This window comes from Elgaria multicarinata, chromosome 2 (assembly GCF_023053635.1).
Source record: "Elgaria multicarinata webbii isolate HBS135686 ecotype San Diego chromosome 2, rElgMul1.1.pri, whole genome shotgun sequence".
NCBI classification, from domain to species: Eukaryota; Metazoa; Chordata; class Lepidosauria; order Squamata; family Anguidae; genus Elgaria; species Elgaria multicarinata.
Window position 1 is genome coordinate 75623054 of NC_086172.1, and position 22056 is coordinate 75645109.

General features: G+C 44.6%; 2 protein-coding genes across 2 annotated transcripts in view; one reads left to right on the forward strand and one right to left on the reverse strand.

Annotated features, from left to right (window-relative positions):
- Window positions 1-20108, reverse strand: part of ZNF142 (zinc finger protein 142) — a 411120-nt gene extending 391012 nt beyond the window's left edge. The window contains exon 1 of the mRNA XM_063116771.1: window positions 20097-20108. The gene's annotated coding sequence lies outside the window, so the exon portion shown is untranslated. The remainder of the gene's footprint in view (window positions 1-20096) is intronic.
- The window catches only part of CFAP65 (cilia and flagella associated protein 65), a 38329-nt gene continuing 26045 nt past the window's right edge, over window positions 9773-22056 (forward strand). Inside the window, exons 1-11 of the mRNA XM_063116772.1 lie at window positions 9773-9856; window positions 10059-10219; window positions 11329-11431; window positions 12480-12646; window positions 14412-14608; window positions 15397-15542; window positions 15759-15981; window positions 17230-17495; window positions 20308-20508; window positions 20965-21327; window positions 21498-21635. Of these exons, the coding sequence (XP_062972842.1) occupies window positions 9773-9856; window positions 10059-10219; window positions 11329-11431; window positions 12480-12646; window positions 14412-14608; window positions 15397-15542; window positions 15759-15981; window positions 17230-17495; window positions 20308-20508; window positions 20965-21327; window positions 21498-21635 (2049 nt within the window). The remainder of the gene's footprint in view (window positions 9857-10058; window positions 10220-11328; window positions 11432-12479; window positions 12647-14411; window positions 14609-15396; window positions 15543-15758; window positions 15982-17229; window positions 17496-20307; window positions 20509-20964; window positions 21328-21497; window positions 21636-22056) is intronic.

Genomic DNA, 22056 nt, shown 5'->3' on the forward strand with positions numbered 1-22056 from the left:
TGCTTATTGGGGAGGACAAGAAGAAGTCCCACCTGTCTGGAAAGAGTCTGCCTCACTGGCAAAAGAGGGAAAGAGGACATGTATGTGTAGTCATGGCTGGTGGAAAGCTGGCCCACAACCATGGCTACCGTGTGCACTTGGGAGCCACCTACACTAGGTCAAACCTATTTGAGCCCAAGGGCCAAATTCAATTTTGGAGATGTTCTTGGGTGGTCACATTCCGGTAGGCAGGGCCAAAGGCAAATGGGACGGAGCCAGAAATCCCAAAATTAGCAGCATGTTTTAGCTTAAAGTTTTTACTGCCAGCGGTTGAGCTTTAGGAGATGCATTTCAACCTTTTAGAATGGGGGGGGGGGATACACAAAAGCTGGGGGAAGGGGGAATGGTCAACTGCAGAACTCCAGAGGGCAGACTGGGACCCTAAGTAGGCCAGACTTGGGCCACAGGCCTGAGGTCCAACACCCCTGACTGATGGCATTGTGCCTGGATGAGGCTGGAAATATAATCTGCATGGAGGCTGAGCTAGCAGGAATTTTAAACCCATTTTATTATTATGGACATTTAAAACAGTGGGTTATAAACACTGTACTGTACACTCAACAGCCCACCTGGCACTACCAGAAAGATAACCAAATGAAAGTGAACGTTGCAATGTTATGTATACATAGATGTACATTTGAGAGTAAACCCCATTGAAATCAGTTGGATTTACTCTCAAGTAAACATACATAAGATCAGGCTGCACTGCAGGAAGGATACAAGGTTGCTTCATATGGTGTTTTGCCTCTATCTGTCTGGGCAGAATCAGTTATCAACATTAACCCCAAAATCAATTCCATTTTGTATTGTATCCACACTGGAGAACACATATAACAAGAACAGGGAACAGGTATAGGCACAGGGCAAACTATGTATAAAGCCTCTCATTTATGTCTGCCTTGGAATCTCCTCAATTTTATATAAATCCTGGAGTAGCATTTCAGTAGCTCAATGACTGATCCAAAAGCCTCCAAAATAGCAAGGGTCAGTTCATTAAGATAGTTAACCTTTACCTACCTTATGTCATTCAGCTACAAACCTCAAAAGCCACAATGTTACATTAGTCACCCAGCCTCAACTCATTCATCAACCTGTACTCCACTTGTTCCAGAACTAATAAAGGCTTCCTTCCCCACAAGCAGTCAGCCATCCTGCTGAACACTTGGCAACACATTAGCCAGGAGCCAACAGTTCAGTTACTAGGCATGGCAGAGAAATCCACAACAGATCCAAATGAGTTTGGATTTCTATGAATCTGACTTGTGGATTCTGCATTGGACTGGCTATTTCTGAGTCGGACTGGTTTTTGAACTTTTTGGGGGAGTGTTCATTAGTGCTAATGCACACTTATGCTAAAGCACACTTGCACAAGTACACATTTGCAGAAGTGAAAACAGGAATGAACTGTGTGTGTGTGTGTGTGTGTGTGTGTGTGTGTGTGTGTGTGAGAGAGAGAGAGAGAGAGAGAGAGAGAGAGAGAGAGAGAGAGAGAGAGAATCAGATTCCATGAATGAGTGGACAAAAGAACAAAAGATGCCTGACAATCCACGAAACACAGATGGAATGAATTTAATAAAATCTGTATATCCCTATCAGTCATGCATCCAAGGAACTAGCCAAGCCTTTCTCCAATTGATATTCTCAGCTAGTTCTGAGTATCCAAGCCTGCTATTCAATGGAGAGATATGTAGTGAAAAATACTTCACAAAGAGAGAAATAGTAGGGAGTCATTCCTCTGTTCACATATCCGTGTTCAAAAACACCATTCCCAACACCAGTCTGTATTGGTGGGATGGGGGGAAGAAGCAAGACAGGGAAGAAAGACTACTCACAAACAAGCACACATAATAGCATCCTCTAATTTGATTACTACATTATATTAAGTGGCCAATGACATCCATTCCACACAAAGAAGAAATATAATGGTGATAAATGAATGTATTGGCTCAAGTGCTGTAAACCATGGCCACCTATAAAGAAGAAATAATTACAGAAGAAATACCTGCTGAATTGTACAATACAATACTGAAAATATTCCTGTTATTATAAAGCAGGGGTGGGCAGAAGCGACCACCTAGTGCCTGATGGCTGCTGGATTCTTGCAAAGAATACTGGACTAGTGGAACTCCATCTGATCTTATGGCCAAACTAGACATGATGTTACTTGTGTGAATGCAATTAATGTGGGTTTTTGTTTGTTTGTGTGTTATGTAAATAGCAGCCAATGGGGAGCCCAAGCGGCATCAGCAGAGCAAGAAGAGGGGAAGCAGTGTTTAACCCTCCTCCTGCCAATGGAGACCTCCCTTGCAATGCAAATAGCACCTTAATGACTAGGGTCTAGTCTGGCCCTAAGGTCATGAGCATAGACAGTGGTGCTTGGAAGAATTCCAATGTGTGTGTTTCATACTAAAAGAGACGGTTGCTCTCACTTTTCAGAGGAGCTGCAAACTTTCAGCATACAGAAATAAAGGAGAGAAGGAACCCTCAGAGGTGTACGATGATCCCAAGAAGCTGGAGATCTAGTGATGAAATATTACACAGTACAACTGACTGGGGTGGCTGTGGGAGGGGAGAGAACTACTTCCAAGACAAGAAATTTGGTTTCAATGAAAAGCCACATAGCTCCAGCTCTCCTCTTTTAGTCCGTGTAGCACAACTGATCTTGTTTCCTCACACTATGATGCTGTACATTATTTCACTTCTGCCAAAGCCTCTGTGGGCTGGATGGGAACGTCTGCAGGCCGGATTAGGCCCGTGGGGTAGAGGTTCCCCATGCCTGGTGTAGAGCTTCATCAGGGAGATGTGCAGTGCAGTGACAATGTCAGGACATGATGTGAGTTGTATTACAAAGCAGAACAGGGAGAAAACTTCCCTAACAAGTGCCTTCAACTTTCTAGCGAGGCCTGTCTAAAGACTCAGGCCGTGAATTTATGAGCAGTTAGTCTAGTTTATAGCAGGCAGAGGCTCTGCAGAGTAACAGTGACACACAGAGGCTTCCGTAAATTACTGCACTTGTGATCTATCTGTATCAAAGTTCTGTGTTCCATGGAACTACTGGCCCGAAATAACTTCAAGAATTAAATAAAACAGCTCTGCAATTTCACTCCTTCCTATTTTCTGAACGTTTGCTGCCTGATCTTAGTCATGTTTGTCCAAAAAGAAAAGAAAGACACTGGAATCTTAGATGTCACACTGAGCTCCGTGTCTCTTCACCCATTGCTTCAGAAATTTGGGACAAAAGTTCCCTAAATGAAGACCTGTGCATAGCCTGCACAGGGGCATGTAAACAAAGAAAGACATTACAGAAAGCAGCATGACAAGTGTCTGTACATTTCCCCCTATTCTGTGTTTAGGCTGAAAAGTCTGAGATCAGCCTTCCCAAACCTGGTGCCCTCTAAAAATTTTGAAGGGCAACTCCCAGCATTCTCTGGGAATCAGCTGGGGCTGATGGGAATTGAAGTGCAAAATATCTGGAGGACACCCAATTGGGGAAGACTGATCCAAAACATCCTAAGAGGGTTCTGGTACCTTTACAAGTTTCATAGAAGTCAGCAGTTTACTGGGTGCACTTTTTCATGTCAAAGTGTTGTAGTGAAAGAGGGAGCTGCAAGTTTCCTGGCAATGCAACTCTTAAAGGTACAGACACTCTCTCCGGGTCAGGATCTGGTAACTATTACCCTGCATTAAAAGGGGGGCAACATGTAGCAGCACTCTCCATGGCAAGGCTATTCCCCTATCCATAACATCTTAATGAGATATCACACTAGCAGGCCTAATAGATTGTTCTAGTGGCTACAGGGGTGGGGAACCTGTGGTTGTCCACATATTGTTGGGCTCCAACTTCCACCAGCCTCAGCCAACCAGGCCAATCATCAGGGATGATGGGAGCTGTAATCAAACACATATTCTCCACCGCTTATATATCATGCTAAAGGAGTGGGGAGAGTGGTCCAAATGCATTTAAAAAGACTAACAGACATTTTGCACAAAACAGATGTTCTGCAGAGTTCCATGCAAACCCAGTTGATCATGAACATCTTGAGAATCAAGGGCCTTGCAAGGGTAATGATGGGCAGCTTTACAACTAGATTCAAATAAATGATGCTCCTGAGGATAAGGGATGTTCTCAATTTCAGGGTCCTTCCCCCAAACAAATTTTATGCAGATTCTTCCAGTTAAGCCAGCAGCTTGTGTCCCTGCCATTCAGGCATGGGTATTTTTCATCTCATGGTAGACAGAACAAGGGACATGGTCCTTTGGCATCCTGAGTCCAGGAAGGCCTCCTGCTCCCCAGGTTGGCACAACTGTGCCTCCACTTGTCCTCTTCAGCAGACAGTTTCCCAAGAGCAGCCTTCCCCAACCTGGTGCCCTCCATATGTTTTGGACTACAACTCACATCAGCCCCAGCCAGCATGGCCAATGGTCAGAAATACTGGGAGTTGTAGTCCAAAACATCTGGAGGGCACCAAGTTGGGGGAGACTGCCTTAGAGACAGGGTTATAACACTCAGTCAATAGCTGCCCTCTCAGGCATAACACCGTTGGATTCTTGTATCACATCCTTACAACCAACCTCATGGCCTGACATCAGAGCACCAGAGTATCAAAGGTCACAGGTTAAGTGGAAGCACATGGGGAAGGTGGCATGAGGCAGAGAAAAAGATGCTAGAAGTGTGTATATCAGGATGTCCCAGGCTGAAACATTCCCCTTGATGGGCCATGACAGGTTTAATTTCCAGAGTACACCCATTAAAGTGATGGATGGTGGCATTCAGCTCATGCCGAGTCTGTTTGTGGCTTCCTGCTGCTACATAAAGCATGTTATTTAGTGGCTCTTATTTATGAGGTTGTTTCTGCTGCATCTGGGCACCTATCCCATTGTGGGGTGGGGGTTGGTACTGGAGAGAGGGAATGGGGTTGATTTATGGTCATTTAGCAACATGACTCAAAATGTAAACAGACATACCACATTAAAGACACATTTTTTACCCTTCTCTCTACATACCTCAGAACCAATGCAGTTCTACAGCATCAAGGGCACCTGCAAGGATGTTTCTAGAGCCCAGAGATCTCTCTCTAGGACTTGGAATGTAGAGATGCAGACACAGTAGCTTGGGCTTTTGCTATCAGAGAGCAGGAATAGATCTGAAATCCCTGGGTTATGTTATAAAATCATCCAGCCCCAAATGGTGTTTCTAAGACTTGCAGGGTTGGCCCAAGACATTTTGCTGCCTGAGGCAAAATAGCAAGTGACACCTTCCTCCCCAAGTCAAGACTGGCCACTGCTTCTCCCTGACACTAAAAATACAATGATACATTAAGACTGCAAACTTATACTTACTTTCCTGAGTGTAAGCCTCATTGAACACAGTGGGACTTACTTCTGAGTAGACATGAATAGGATTGCATTGTTAGTAACTAATTATTTGCTACCCTTTCACAAGAGCCCAAATCATCTACTTGGTGCAGCAGCCTCACTCTGCCTAATGGTAGGGCTGGTCCTATAAGAGTATATCTGGGAGAGAAGATGTTGGCTATGTATAGAACAGTCCATCCTCTATCTTCTAGGGGCATCCCAAGATAGCTTTGGTTAAGTTTGCATTTTATCACCTGACCCTGCAGAAAACATGTAGAACTGAATATTGAAAGGCCAAGACCATAGCTGACACACATTTAGATTATGACTAGAAACCTACAAAGATTTGAGTGGTTCAAATTGGTAGGTGAAATTTAGCCCTCACCCTGCCGCCAATCATCCCATGCTTGAACTCCCTGCTCTGGCTCCACAGATCAGTTCCTGCCTCAAGGCTGTCTTGCTTATATGCTCCCCACCCCTGCAAGAGGTTTTGACCCTTTTGGTCATGACTTTCTTTGTGCTCCCCCATACTATTCTCTTAGGTTTGTGCTTTTAAGTCTGTTGCTTTAAAAGCAATCATCAAACATGACTGGTGAGGCAAAGAAGTAAGGAGGCATTTCAACAGGATACCCACTGCACAAAGTGTCATTATGGGGATGGTCTGTTCTACACTATCCATGGAAGGCTCATGTTGTTTAAAATGGCCCTACGGATTGGAAATATGGGTGGGAAGGGGTCGACAGAAATAAACTGACTGATGGAACTGAGACAGAATAGGCCAGGAGTGGGCAAAAGGTAAATTTCCAGGTGTTTTGGACTTCAACTCCCAGAAGTCCCTGCCAGCATGGCCAATAGTGAGGAATGCTGAGCACTGTAGGATTTTTTTTCCTGTCTAAACATGCATAAGATTGTGCCTTAGTTGATGGTCTTCACCAAGTCTTGTGGTAGCAAATTCCATAGTTTAACTGTGTCCTGTGTGAAGTTTTTCTTTTGTGTGTCCTGAATTTCCCACCATTCAGTCTTATTGGATGACCCATGGTTCTAGTATTATAAGAGAGGAAGAAAAACTTATTTCTCCATACCATTCATAATTTTAACAAGCCTCTATCATGTCTTACTTGCCTTTTAAATATTGCCTTTTAAATATCAAGCACCAGCAGACTGGCTCCATTTTAGTTCAAATTGAGCCTGTTCCTTTTGTACAAGTCCAGCTTGTACCAAAAAGTTCTCCACTGCCTAATAAAATGTTTTTGTGATATAGATTTCCCTTGTACAGGCAGTGCTGATAAATGCTAATGTTGTGTATGTGTATAGGAATCTGTGTGAGTCAGGGAAGAACATGCTCAAAGCAAACAGAGGCCATGGCTAGACCAGGCCTATATCCCAGGATTGTCCTGAGATCATCCCTGTGCATCCAAATGACACACAGGGGATCCTGGGAGCAGGCAGGGACGACCCTTCCATTTGCCTGGGATAATCCTTAGGTCTAGCTAAGGCCAGATACTCCAAATGTTGTCTGGTAAATCAGGTTTCAGCCCCCAAAGTTACTGTGAAATTCACTCAAATACTGGATTTAGTGGTAACAAGTAGGAAAGCATTCCAATTTTTTCTCCAGTAATGAAATTACTGATGATATTTTTAGAATGCTTTTTTCTTCAGAAGTGTCTTTAAAACAACAACAATAAAACCTGCTTTGCATTTCTATTCCTAAAGAGAGGGAGGGAGGGAGGGAGGGAAGTTAATTGAGTCTTGAGCAACCTTCTCTAAATGCATTTCTTTTAGCAGCACTGAATTGCCTGGGTCAAAGACAAATGCAGGAGATAAAACAATTCTGATTTAGGGTTCCCAAGTTGCAACACACTTATAGAAGCTTCAGACAATCCACTACCATGAAGAAGAATGCAGATATAACCTTTAATTCATCCATTTATTTTAAATATTTGTAAACCACTTTTCAGAGTAACCCCGCCCCCTGAGGTTTCAAATATGAACATACAGTAAGATATTTAAAAAACCATAAAATAAATAATTAATAAAACTCAGCAATAATAATAATAATACAAAATCATAAGAGTGTAAGTTCTTGAAAGGGAAAAGCAAGCGATTGAAACTTTGAATGTGTCAACCACCTTAGATATGCACTTACTCAAAAAAGCTGTTAAGTAAATAGATAAATAAATATTTTAAAAGCAGCCACAGTTCAACCGTGCAAAACATAGTTTCCAATTCACCAGCTTTATGCTGGATTAGGCTAAGAGGACTACTCCAAAGATGGGAAAGCTGCAGCCACGAGCCTAATAAAGCAGCCTCCTATGGTGGCAGAATTTAAGATTTACAGGGCTAATTCGGAAAAGGCTTGAAGGTGGAGGTGGTGGGGAACGGTAGAGTCTGGAGGCTCCTGTTTCACTGTGCTGTGAATCTGCTTCGGGTCCCAGTCAGAACTCTAAGGGAGCTATCCAAGGTGCTGAATCCGTTCAGCTGGGGCATAAAACTGTTCCTTTGTTCTGACACTTAGAACGAAAGAGGGAGGGGAATAGGTGTGATTCTCCTTCTCCCTCCTTGGCTCCAGTCACTTACGGACCAGAGTAAAATTGTTGCGAGCAAGAGGGTCGCAGAGGAGAGAACACAAAATAGCGGGCACGACAGGCTCCCTCTCCACTAAGTCGGAAAAGTAACTTGAGCCTGCTCTGCTGGACAACGCCATGCAGAGCGTGAAAGGCTCCCCATCCTCTTTACCTCCTAACTTAAGCTGCCTCCCAGTTCTCCTCGCCTACTGCCCTGCCTCCAAACGTGCTGCATCCGCCCCCTCTACACTCCGACCGCCCTTTATTATAATGAGAACAATAAAAAAGGGAGTGTTCCTCCTCGGCTGCCGTAGTTGGTTGCCCGGGGAGACGCCACAACTACTTCCGCGTTTTGTTTCCATAGTAACGCAGGCGTCTCGGGTCCTTCGCCGGCTTTGATCTTCCTCCTCCTCCACTGTTCTAGGATTTCCCTTTCTTCAGCCGGCGAGACGGTGAAGATTAGGTAGGGCCGCCCAGAGAGTTTATGGGGCCTGGCTGGGGCACATGGGATGTTGGGGGCTATCCAAGGACCCATCCACGGCTGCTCAAGTGCCACATGCACGCGCTGGACTTGCCTGCAGGACACTCCTTCTGCTGATCTTAATGGCACACTGGGAATGCCCGAGATCGCAGGCGCCCTTCCGCTGCAGCAAATAGTTGACGATGTGTTATGTTATTTATTTATTAAAACATTTGTATCCCTCCTGATATCATTGAGATCTCAGGGCAGCGTACAGATAAAATAGATACAAACAATATCAAACAATAATTAACACAGCTAAACATGCATTAAGTCCTTAACTAATACTAGTATTTTTTCTTCTTCAAAGCAATAAAAACAAAACTATGTGCAGCTTTAGGCAAATTTAGCCCTCAAAGCTTTGATAAAAAGCCATGTTTTAACTTGTTGCCAAAACGAACCCAGTGTCTGCGCCAGTCAGGCGTCTAAGGGGAGGGCATTCCACAGCCCGTTTGCCACTGCAGAGAAGGTCATCTCCCATGTGCCATCGTAATGTATGTTTAGCACTGGTGGGTCGCAGAGGAGGGCTCCTCCAAGAGATCGCAAATCTCAGGCAGACATACATAGGGTGAGTCACTCCCTCAAGTATCAAGGTTCCAAGACTTTTATGGCTTTAATGTAACCACCAGTACCTTGAATTCCGACCAGAAGCATATTGGCAGCCAGTGCAATTCCTTTAAGACTGGTCTTTATGGGATATTCCGGTCAGCCGTCTAGCTGTTGAATTTTGCTCTAGCTGCAACTTCTGAGTCATCTTCAAGAGCAGCCCTACATAGAGTGCATTGTGGTAGTCTAATTGGGAAGTTACCAGCGCTTGCACTACTGTAGCCAGGTTATCCCTGTCCAGGAATACTAGCCTTCCCCAACCTGTTGCCTCCAGATCTATTGGACTAAGATTCCCAGCATCCTCTCGGCAGCCACACTGGCTGGGGGATGCTGGAAGTTGTAGTCCAACAAATATATAATGCGCAAGGCACACAACTACTAGTCTATAATAAATTTCAAAGCTGGGGTAAGAGAATACTTCTTATTACATATATCAATTTTTAAATTCTATGCATATAATATCATCACTGAAACATGAAATAACATTGATACAGTTTATATTAACAAACTGACACGGCTGAATAAGGAGTGTTTACACAACAGTTAAACAGTCGATAATAAGGAGCAAACGCTAAGTGGAGGTATTTTATACAAAGAGAACAAACTTTTTTTTACAATGTTATTTATCAAGAGAATAAACAAATTTTCTGGCTCACTAACATATTATTTGCCTCTCCCAGATGCAAAGATGCTCACTCACATGCAGAGATACTCAACCAGCTCAGACCCCCTTCAGAGACTCCATCATGGTGGTACCAAGCAGAAGGTAAGAGTTCTCATTGTCCTCCACTTTGAAATCCGAATAATTTAGTTTCCACTGATATTGTCTTAGCTCTTCCAGTGTACTTGGTGGCAAACAGGGGACATAGTTCCTTCAGTTAATTTTTTGAATAGCTTCTCCTCCAGATTCAATAACGAACTGGATTGCAACTTGCTTTTCCTTATTTTGTCAGAAGCTGATGGTATCTATGCAGAGCTCTACAGATTCCACTGTGAAGAAAACCAGGAAGTCTATTTTCTGGGGTATTGAAGTAGTTAACACTCTCAACTGGCAAGGATGGTGTCTGGGAAAAGAATTCACAAGACACCTAATTTTGAGAAATGTGTGTCTGAAAACCCAGAAGCTGAGGTTCAGGTATGTCACACACATCTGAGATAGAAGGAGCTGACATGTCTCTAACCTTCAGCTTCTTTTTACTGGGGCAGTAGCTAATGTTGATGCTTGTTAGACCTGCCCCACTCAACCCAATTATGTTTGGTAAAACACTGCTGAATACAAGATGTTTTTCACTTGAAGCTGTGCAGCTATTTCAAATTACACAATTGTATTCATGTAGTATGGGGTATTGCTTAGCCCAAATCCTACTTGGATATTGTGCATACTGATCCAATGCATGTTTACTCAGAAGTAATTTCCATTGGATTCAGTGGGGCTTCTCCCCAGTAAGTGCATAGGCTTTCCACCCATATTTTTTAAATCTCTTAAAACAAGTCTGACAACTACAGGGATGTGGAACCTCCAGCTTGTGGGCCTCATTTGACCACATCTTGACCTGTGGAGCCTCCTTGGTTTCCTCCAAGATCCCCTCGCCCACTGGAGGAATCCCTGCTGTTATCACTAATCTCAGGTTCTGCACCCAGCACATCCAGTGGGGAGGGAGAGTGGCACAGAGGGGAATTTCCAATGTTATCTCTGGTATATGATCAAAGACGATAGCAAGGATGTGAGCAAGCAGTGCTGGTGCTGGAGTGAGCAGGGGCTCTTCCCAGTGCTGGCTGAGTGGCTTCATGCAGCATGCACTGGCCCCATGGAGATGACTCGCACTGTGTGGAACCAGGAACATGGCTGGCGCTGGGATGATACTGGCTGGGAGAAACACTGAGAAAGGAAACTGGTGGTGCTGGTAGGAGAAGCCCACTGAAGTAATCCAGCCCACAGAGGGCCTGGTAGTGGTGGGCAATTTGGTCTACCGCCACAGTTTAGTTCAGCACTCCTGTTGACCTTTGGACTTCTTGTATGCTTTATTAAATTGTTAGTACAATTATGCTTATTATTGTACTGTGTACTTCTTCAGCTATGCAGCTTATCAGCATATTAGCATTTTATTAATATTGTCTTCAGAGGTTTTAAGATCTTTCTCAACTTGAGAGCGGAAAACTTATGACTGTTTTGTACATTTTATAGTCTCCTAGCATCACTTCTGTTTTACATTTCCATGGTCTTTTTGTTCTGATTTGTTCCAGACCTCCTACTACACGTTTCTTCATCACCATTTTCCCACAGCCAATAATTTTGAGTCCTGGGATGTCCTTAACTTTGCCCATCATTTTCCGCCCTTTAGAAAAGGTAAACCAGGGATGTGCTTACCTCTCTTCCAAAGCCACTAATATAATTGTGTATTACAGCAGCATTCCCTTTGTCTCCTCCTCTCACTTGGCTGAGAAGGAAAGAGAGGATAGGGACTGAATTGGCTAGACTGCGTGGGGACTGAGATGATGTGATGCTCCTTCTGGGACCTGTGTCCCTATGTACCCCTGCTGTTTCCCCCCAAAAATTCTTGGTTTGCTGTCACAAATGCATAGATTTCCTTTCACCATAACCTGAAGGAATGCAAATCTGGGGGAAACAGGGGAGAGCCTCTTGAATATAGTCAAAATACTGATACCACTTACAACATTGTTAATGTCACCTTCCATCTGCACAACCCTTCCTAGAAAAGATAACAATGAAATTATTCAGCAACCCTACAAAATATAGCAGCTAATGAACTATGGGTGAAATTCATTCCTGGGCTCAATTTAAAGTGCTGGTAATACCCTTTAAAGCTCTAAATGGCCTGGGACCAGTTTATCTTAATGACAGTCTTCACCCATATGAACTTGCTCGAGCCTTAAGATAGATCCAGGCCCATTATCTAAGATCTACTAGGACAGTACCAGGAACAGGGCCTTCTTAGTGGTGACATCACAGTTGAAGAATTCTTTCCTGCAGGAAGTCCAACTGGCTCCCTGTCTTCCTGGTTTTAGATAGCGTTTGAAGATTCTTTTAATCACAAGATGTTTTATGACTATGCCTGCTGTTGTTAGCGTCTTCTCCTGGTTTTTAATGCCGCTGTATGCTTTTAATTTTTATGTGATTTTTATATCGGAATTTATTGTTACCCACTTTGGACATTTTATTTGAAAAGCGGGCAGAAATAATTTAAAGAAGTAAATAGATCTCATTACTGCTAGCACAGCTGCTCATGCTCAGTCAGTCCTCTACCTACCTCTCAGGATGCATGAATGCCCGTCTCCTGCTGTGTGCATGTAGACGTGGCCTGCCTGTACTTTGCATTTGGTGTGGAGGAGGAGTTCAGCCTGATTGCCCTCTTCTCACTTCTCTCCTTATGCAGAAGGAATATCAAGACAGCATCCTCTTTGAAAAGCCGGAAGGAGAGTTCTCTGTGGTCCTGCATGCCAAGCTACCACATCTTCGTCTGCTTTTCCCAGAGAGCATCCGGATTCCTGCATGTGCAGCCTATGACAGCACAGAGGCTTCCTTTACCATGTACAATGATGGGTGAGTGTGCTTGTCTGTAGCCTTTGAAGCTGCTTATTTTCTAGATTTGGAGTAGGATCCATACAGTTGAACCATTTTTTATTTATTTTTTGCCAAGGATGCCACTAGAGGTTGCCATCATATCTTCCCACATACTTCCTAACATTAGGGACATGTAAGTGCCTCTTAATTTCTCCAAAGGGCACCTGATCTGGATTGTGTAGGTATCTTGTAAATGGGGTATCATGTACAGCAATTTTGAGAGTTATCAGTATCAGTAGTGGCAGGTAATTGGCTAATGGAGTCTTCAGCTCAGCAGCAAACATCTCCATGGAATATTTGGGTCTTCAAATCCTCCTGCTATCTCAGCGTCCTTTGCTCATGTTTATTTGTTCATTTATTATATTTTTAATCTGCCCAAAAACCAACGTTCTCAGGGTGGATCATCTTGGCAAGAAGATACTGTGGAAGACAGTTTAGAGAACAAGTCCAGTCCATTAGTGTAGTATAATAGCTAAGAGACTGAGGGCTAATCTACACCTGCAGCCCTTTCGCTACGGAAGAGGGATGCTTCTGAATGTTCCCCACTTCCGCAATCTCCACTCACGGGGCACAAGTGACTGATCTTTCCTGCAATTACAGGAGTACCATTTGGGAGCACATGTGCCCCGTTTTGGCACTTCCGCATGTGTCTCGGTACAAGTGGGCAGGGCTAGGCAGGTGGGCACAGGGTCACAGATATTTTTTTAATGACTTTTGAGGTTTGCGCATGACCTCAGACGTACTGCAGCACATGAGGGGATAGGAATTCTGTCGAATATGCAAATATGTATAAAAAGAACCACCCCACAATTGATGGTAAAACACGCTGAAACCCACGCACACGCCCCTCACTGAGCCCAGAACTTGCAGCGAACAGCAATGACCTCGCAAAGGGTGGGGGCACACTGCAAACGTTCTTCAGAATGGACCTGAGAGAGACAGAAAAACTGTGACAAAAGCAGTCAGGGATATTCTGAGATAACTGAGAGGTGGAGCCGAGATCACTGTGGGAGCAGGTGAATATCATGTGGCCCGTTAATGATGACTGTGATACAGTCCTGTAATAAACAGCTGGTGTAAACTCCCCCTGAAAGTCCCCTGATCAAACTTTTCTATTGCCATGAGTGCACTAGGTGACATGAGGCAGGCCACTCATTCTCAGCCTCAGACTGCAGCTGCAAAATGGGCATAATATTGATCTATCTTAAACGGTGTGTTAACAGTTACTGAGATAACCCATGAGCAGAACTGAACAATAAGTGCTATATAAAAGCTAGCTATTATTAAGTATCACCCCATCATAATTAAGTCCTTAGAGTGAAAGTTTGAGTTGGCTAGCTAATATGGAGATGTTCTATTCCTACCTATTTCTGGGAGTTTTTCTAATCGTCATAGTCACATTTGGTCTTTGAACCGTTAAAAGAGCCCCAGTGCTGTAAAACTGATTGTTACAGGCATCACATGGCTTGCCCTTAGTGCTCTGGCTGCTGAGATCAAGGTGACCAGTGCCTCCTGCTTCAAGCCCTGAACAGATGCATGGAAGAACTCTCTCTGTATTTTGCGTTATCCACTTGGCAAGAAACGTGATGGTAAAGCATGTACCAACTGCTGCAGTTCTGGTTTTATATATCAGCGAGACAGGGTGCATCACTTTTCCACATGCTTTTTCTGTTACTTAGGGAAAAGGTCTGTTGCCATGATGGGGAGCCTTTGGTTTACAGAAGATTTTTTTTCTTCCCCCTAGGGATCTACCAACAAGTTTTATCTGGGAGGTGCCAGACCCTTTCTGCCTTATTCCTTCTCGTGGCATGTTGGATCCAGGCAAAGAGTGTTCAGTGAAGGTGATCTTTCGACCTGTAGTGGCTCTGGTATATGACATGCCAGTAATATGCAGTTTTGGAGACACTTCAGAGCAGAAGGCCATCAGATTGAAAGCTGTTGGTGAGATCACACAACATAGGCCGTAACATTAAGTTTTATGAGTAACCTGTTTTCTTGCCTATGAATTCATCTAGCATGCTGTAATCCCGTGAGCTAAAGAAAGCATGTAATATGTGGTCCTATCTTGTTTTGCAGAGGGGTTTAGCTACTAGATGTTCCTGATTGTTAGGAACATATCTAATTTGAACCCAGCCTTTAACCTGTTTGTCTGTCTTGTGCAATTTACCTAATTTTGCTCTATTTCCCAACTCTCTGTGCCTAAAAGCATGAATAGAATTCATTATAGCAACTGCTAGAAATCATTGTAGTGCCTGGTGAACTTTTAGATGCCTTAAGCTATCTATTAAAGAAATATCATAATTGTTAGAAAACATAATCTTTTTCTGAACACCCCTGATTAATAGTGTTGATATTCCTAGCTCCAAAAGACCTTATGGAACAGACACCCCAGCTCGCGTGTTCTTTTGGGGCAATCTCCATCTTGCACAAAGATGACAACTCTCTCCATAAATATTGCGTCATTTCATTTTTATATGAGGTTTGATATCTTTGATTTCCTTGTATTTTGTTCTTGATCATTATTGATTTAGAAGGCTTCATCGATGGAGATATATGTTCAGAAGGCAGGTTACTGTCCCCGAAATTCTTTTGCTGCAACCTGGCCTAGTCTAAAGTGAGAGGATGATTTTGGAACTTTGGCACAGCGATAGAAATGCAGGAATCCACATGTTTCCAGAGTGGGAAGGCCGCATGCTTGGCTATTAATATTAACCTTTATTTTTCTGCAGCTAAATATCCCCACCTGCTGGTGAATGTGCCAGAAGACTCATGCAAAGAAGTTGGGCTTAAAAAATTCCGGGATATACTCTGCTTTGGCGATGTGGCTGTTGGCAGTACTGCGGAGAAACACGTGGAGATCTACAATGTGTCTGTGGTACAGGAAGCTTATCATTGAGTTTGAAGACATTATTCTCATGAGCTGGATGTGTGCTTGCATGTCCAAGGATTCATGGCTGTGTACTGCTTTGTCAGTGCATACGCCATCTTCCTATATTTGCGATGTTCCTGTTTGCCAATATATTTGCCAAATGCAGAGGAAGTGTTTCTCTCCTCGACGAGAGGGACGTAACCCTGTCTTGTCTCTTGGCAGGTCTCTGCCCCCTTCAGGATTGAAAGAATGAAGGAGCCAGTGCTTCGTGATCGTGTCTTTACCTGTGACGCTGCCCAAGCCACTGTTTCAGCCCGCGGTTCATTAGCCATCCCCTTGCAGTTCAGCCCACACACCGTGGGAATGAAGAGTGTGGACTACTTCACCGTTGTGCCTTTTGGGAACAGCACGCATTCTGTGCTGAAGGTGACAGGATCGTGTAAAGGTACAAGGGGTCATGAGAGTCCTTTTGCTTCTCCATGTGGCATCAAAGCATATGTGCTGGTAGTTCGCTCCTGATCCTGACAGATTTAGGGGTGCAGGACTTTGCTGGATATTGGACTGTAGCCATACTTTTATCGTTCAAAAGATGGTGTCTGACGTGCTTGTACTACAGTCCCATCCCAGAGTTGTGAGTTGATTAGGTCTTTGAAGTTGTCTTTGTAGTTCAGGGATCCAGAACCTCAGGCCCTGGGGTCCGAATCTGGCTCTCTTGGAATCCCAATCCAGCCCTCCTTCCCCTGGCTCCACCCCAGTCCCCCTAATCACTGAACATTTGGTAGTTTCCTGGCTTTTGTGCTGTTCCCCCACCCTCATTTTAAATGGCTGAAATGTCTTTCCTAAGCCTTAGTTACTGGCAGTAGGACGGGGGTGGGCATCTAATGGCTTTCCAGATGTTTTGGCATACAGCCCCCATCATCCCCCACCATTAGCTATGCTGGTTACGGTATCTGGGAGTTACAGGCCAAAAATCTGGAGGGCCGCGATCCCTTCACTAAGAGCTTTAAGCTACAATTCACTGGTATTTTTCGTTCCACACCTTTTGTCTTTGGCTCCATCCCTTTTGACCTTCAGCCCACCCACCACTGGAATCCAGCCCCTGAAAGCTTCTCAGAAATGGCATCCAGTCCTTGGGTTGAAAGAGGCTCTGCACCTCTGTTGGAGATTGGAGAAAGTTTCAACCAGAGGATTGGTTTGGATTTTTGTCTGTCCTTGGGATTTTCCACTCTGAACTGGTGGTTTCCTATGGACTATTTTCTGTGATCTGTGGCACATAAGTCACCTCAGCTACTGGCTGCTAGATAGAAATGTATTCCATCCCTCTCTTCCAGTAGCAAACAAACCCCTGCCCTCCAGGCAGAAAGAGATTGATTCCGGTGGGGTGGGGACTCTGTATCCATGACACTGTGAGTGAGAAAGTCCCTGTATATGTTTGAGAGCACTGGGTGATCTCCATGGAGGACAGGCTCCAAGAGCCATCCTGTGGTTCCTGGAAGAGCAGCCCAGGGAACATAAGATTGTTCGGAGTCCCCCTTCCAAAGCCATGAGCACTGCTATGACCTTGGAAGGGGGCCTCTAAGTTTTGATCCCCTAACCCTTGCCCTCCATATTTTGGGAGCCACTGATGTACAAAAATCCCTTTCTCAATGTCAGCAGGAGCAGTTAAAAAAATCAACTTTGTTTGTCATTCTAGGTCCTGACGTTTCTTTTCAGCATCCCTTTGTCTACTTCAGCTACATTAACCTTGGGGAGTACTTAATTCAGCCTTTAGAGATGACCAACAACTCTGAGGTCCCAGCCTACTATCAATTTGCCATTGATGGCACACAGAGTGTCTTTTCCTTTGACCGTCCTTGTGGGATCTTGGGTGGAATGTCTACTATGACACTGAAGGTGACCTTCCAGCCCACCCACCCAATAATTTGCCACCGGCGAATTGTTTGCCTTATCCATCATCAGGTAAGAGGGTTAGGATGCATCTTCTGTTGAAATAGTCCTCTTGGTTGTACACTCCCCAGTCAAGCAGACAGTGGTTGCTTACTATTTTATTGAGAGAACATGTCTCTCTTCACGGGCTGTTTTGCTTTATCAGGCAATTCCGCTTCTGTGGAAATGTCCCTGCTGTCTTAGAAGAATATGTCCTTTCACATCTTGGATAATATTTTGTAAACTTGACCAGATGCACTGGTTTTAGCCCCCAAGCTCCATAATCTCTCCAAGTTGTGTCCTGATCTGTTGTATCTTCCCCCACCCTCCCAATAGCTCTCGTTTCCCCTCTAAGCAGAGATTTTTTGTTTTAATTGATTATCCTGTGCTGAATTGTGAGAATGAGAGAAGCTGCTCCCAGGCAATTTTTTGAATGCAGAGAAGGACAGGGCACCTCCCCAAGGCCATGGACTGTGCTTTCTTTTCAGAGTGGTAGCACAAAACCAAGAGCATAAGAAGTGTGTACGTGTGTGTGTGTAGAAATAAAAGGCTAGAATTCTAGATTATTCTTTTCCCAGAATGTCTCATCCTTTCTGATGTATCCCTAAACTGGACGTCACTTCTGCTATTCATGTGGTCAACTGTCTGGTTTACTTCTCTTTTCTTCTAGACACAGGGATTTTCTAAACCTCAGTTCTACCTTTCTAGAACTCTTGACCAGTCACCTAGTTCCCTTATAAGGAACACCTATTGCTGGAACAAGTGCAGGACAATTATGACTAATACAGCAAGTGCTCTCATCAGGCCTTATCTAAACTCATACCACAAAGCATCTAACCCCTGATACAATGTTTTGTGTGAATGCCTATTTGCCCCCTTAATATTAAAGTGTTACCCCCCCCCAATTAAGAAAGGAAAGGAAAGGAACCTCTCATGCAAGCACTGAGTCGTTACTGACTCTTGGAGGGACGCCAGCTTTCGTTGACATTTTCTTGGCAGGCCTTATAGCGGGGTGGTTTGCCATTGCCTTCCCCAGCTGTTATTGCCTTTCCCCCAGCTAACTGGGTACTCATTTTACTGACCTCCGTAGGATGGAAGGCTGAGTCGACCCGAGCCGGCTGCCTGAAACCAGCTTCCGCTGGGATCGAACTCAGGCTGTGGGGAGAGTTTCAGCTGCAGAAACTGCTGCTTTACCGCTCTGCGCCACATGAGGACACCCCCCAATTAAACATCCCTTTAAATCCCCACTATGGCCCAAAAGCTTACTTCCCTATGCTATGTTAACAAGCCCTTATAACCCAACTTTACACATATCCAGTTAAATTGCAAGCTAAGAAAAACTATTTCAAATGCCCTTAGGAAAGTTCTTCATCTTTCCCCAGGGACACACTGGATTCAAAGCAAAAGGCATCTGCCTGCAATGCAAAAACTGCTGAACCTGCAATAGTCTCTCTTGGCTGTGGAGACCAATGCAACCTAGGTTGTTTGGACTACTGGGGTTGGATGTGCTGGAACAGAGCATTTGATCTCCTTAGCGAAATGTATGATTTTATTTATTTAAAAATATATGCCCCATTAATTTCAAAAAAGAGCTCAAGATGACTTACAATGATAAAAAAATGCATTAATGTGACATATAGATCTAGAATACGTAAAATAGAAATCATGGAAAATATCAGCTAACAGAACAAGCTCAGAAATCAATTAAATAAAAGCAGCTCATGAGGTAGCAATCAAAAAGGATTTGTGGATACGCAGAACTGGAACTGTATAGTATCTAGACCAGGGGTTCCTAACCCATCCACTCCGCCCACGCTGACCAGCTGGGCTGCAGGAAAAGACCATCAAAAGGAGGACTGGGGAAAGGAGGCTTTCTTCAGAGCTCAGCAGGGAAAGCAGTGATCAGAGATCAGAGCAGCTTCAACACCTTTAAATTTTAGAATTGAGCTGTGCTTTCCCTTCCTGAAAACTATTGCTCTGGGCCTTACTTCTGAGGAGACATGCGTGGAGTTGGCCTGTGCTTTTCATGCTTAGTGTAAAAATGTCCAAATGGGTAAGAATTGCGTGTGTGTGTGTGTGTGTGCCTGAATGCACATGTGCATCCCCCCTCCCCTCCCCTCCCCTCCCCTCCCCTCCCCTCGCATACCTGAGATGGGACCAAAAATCTTGTGCACTGGCAGTCCAGAGTGTTGGGTTGGACATGGGAAACCCTGCTTCAAATCCCAGCAGAGTCATGGAGCTCAGTTGGATGGTCATGGACAAGTCATCCCTCAGCCTGTAGTTTACTTCACAGGGTTGTTGTGAGATAAAAACGATACTTAACTCCTCAGAGAAGGATTGGGATACAAATAACATAAATTTGTGTAGTGTGCTGCCTCTACCTGTGTGTAATCTTTCTCACTACAGTAAATACCAGCTCTCAGAAGCATGCCAGTGAGAAGGAAACTGGACAATTAGAATGTGTCTTTTAACACTTACCATAGCCCCATGGAAGCTGCTTCTCTGTAAGTGTCTCTCACACAGATGGGGCCATGTTTAAATGACCCAAACATGAGAGCAGGGCCTTTTACATAAGTCTTATGGAATCAATACTTCCAAGTCTTATGAGGAGCTGAGTTTGTGGTCAGGTTCCACATTATTGGTCCCTGACCATGTGGTTGGGACTCTTAAAGGATCCCTAGTTGTGTGAAAGCTGCTTATGGAAAAAAAAAGGGTCCTGTGTAGGTAGGATAATGTTTAACAGCCCCCTAATGCAATGTGTTAATGAGGGAGAGCTGCAGAGCTGTGTTCCTGAAAAAGAATACAGGAAAAGTGGGCTGTTCCTTGTGTTTCGGATTCCTTTCAGGACCCATTGTTCCTAGACTTGGTTGGGACCTGCCACACAGAAACAACAAGCCCAGTCATTCTGAAGTTGAAGGACCTTGCCATGTACAGGACACACATGGCCAGAGGACTGACATTTTTCCCCCCGGACATCCTGGGGACCATGCTGAAGGAGGGCAAGCTGTTGGTGGATGAAAATGGAGCTCTTACACTCCCGCCAGAGGTAAAGCATGTCTGTTACAAGAGGAAAGCTCTACTTCTGTTCCATTTTCACCCCCCTGGGTATGGATGGTCACTGTGAGAAACAGTGATGTTTTAGTGTCTATGCTAGTTTGGAAACTGTGCTTCTCTACAATCACAGTTTCAAGGATGTGGGTGCTTTGAACGCAGTATGAGTATAAGATGCTGACTTCAAGGATAGAGCTGCTAAATTTTCTCAGGATTTGGACCTACCTTTCCTCCATACTGGGCCTCCATCTTTATGAAACCAGGAGGCTATTTAGAACTGGAATGCCATATTTTTGTCATTTATTCCCCAATTCCCATGATGTTAAAAGAGCCTATAAGTGCCAAAAGAACGCCCACAGATTCTGAATGGCTCATCCCTATTTAGTTGTCTTTCATAAGATGTTTGTCTTTGGTTTAGCCAGAGATTCTTCTTCCTGTCTTGTCTTGTCAGGTCCTGGAGGACAAGCCCCCTGAGGAGTACCCTGTCATTGAGCCCATGATTGAATATTTCCATGATGGTGTAAGCAGCGACTTCACCGTGTTTCCTCCCCATGTCAGCCTTAGCATCAAGGAGTTTGATTTCGGTTGCTGTGCAAATCTTCAAGGAATAGAACCACTTCCTCTCTGTGTGACCAATCACACAAAGGGAAAGATCACCGTCATATGGACGAACAAGCCAGACAGCCCTTTCCAGGTGATCCCAGAGAGTTGCGACATCCCGGCTCTGAAGAATATGGCTTTCCGCATCACCTTCCAGCCCCCTCAGCTCAATTCCCTGTATGCAGCAGAACTGGAGGGTTTTGCCTTCTACAAGGTAGGTAGAACTCGGTTGTCAAAGGCACTGACCTTCATAGCATGGCTAAAGGTCCAGCCTCAGTCCTTCTGGGTTTGTAATAATTATCCCTGGTCATTACCAGAAAAAGGTTCGCTCATCATCACTGCTGCTCATTGGAGAGGTCCCCCCTCATTTCTTATCACTGGCAGGTGCTGCGACACTACAATAACATTGAGGAGCCCATCACGATGTGCCCATCCTGGAGCCTGACCATCCGCTTGCGTGGGCACACTTTTCAACCTGGGCGGCAGCACTTCATCCCGCAGTACACCTTGGACTGCCACAGGGTGAGTGGGATACACCTCCGCCCCCCCACCCCCACCCCACCGGGGAGGGAATGTTGGTCCCTACTTTGTGAGCAAAGTGCTTCACCGTCTTTATTGAGTTTGCTCAATGTTATGCTTTGCCAAGGACATCCAGTGGTGCCAGGCTGGCAGTGCCTTATTGGCAGCTGCCAAGGGCATCCAATAAGCAGAGATGAGAACCTAGGTCTACTGAACTGAAGGCCAGCACTTTATCCAGTGGACCTCGCTAGCTTTCTTTCCACCTCTGCGCACTTGCAAATCTAGCCAACTCCTTGGGGTGCTTCCAGACACGGCCTTTATTGTGCCATCACCCTGCCTCCTCCACAGAATTTTGCAGGGGCCCCAGAGGCAATATCTTCCACTCAAAGCCCTCCTGTGTTTTCCACCTCTTCTTCTATCTTTT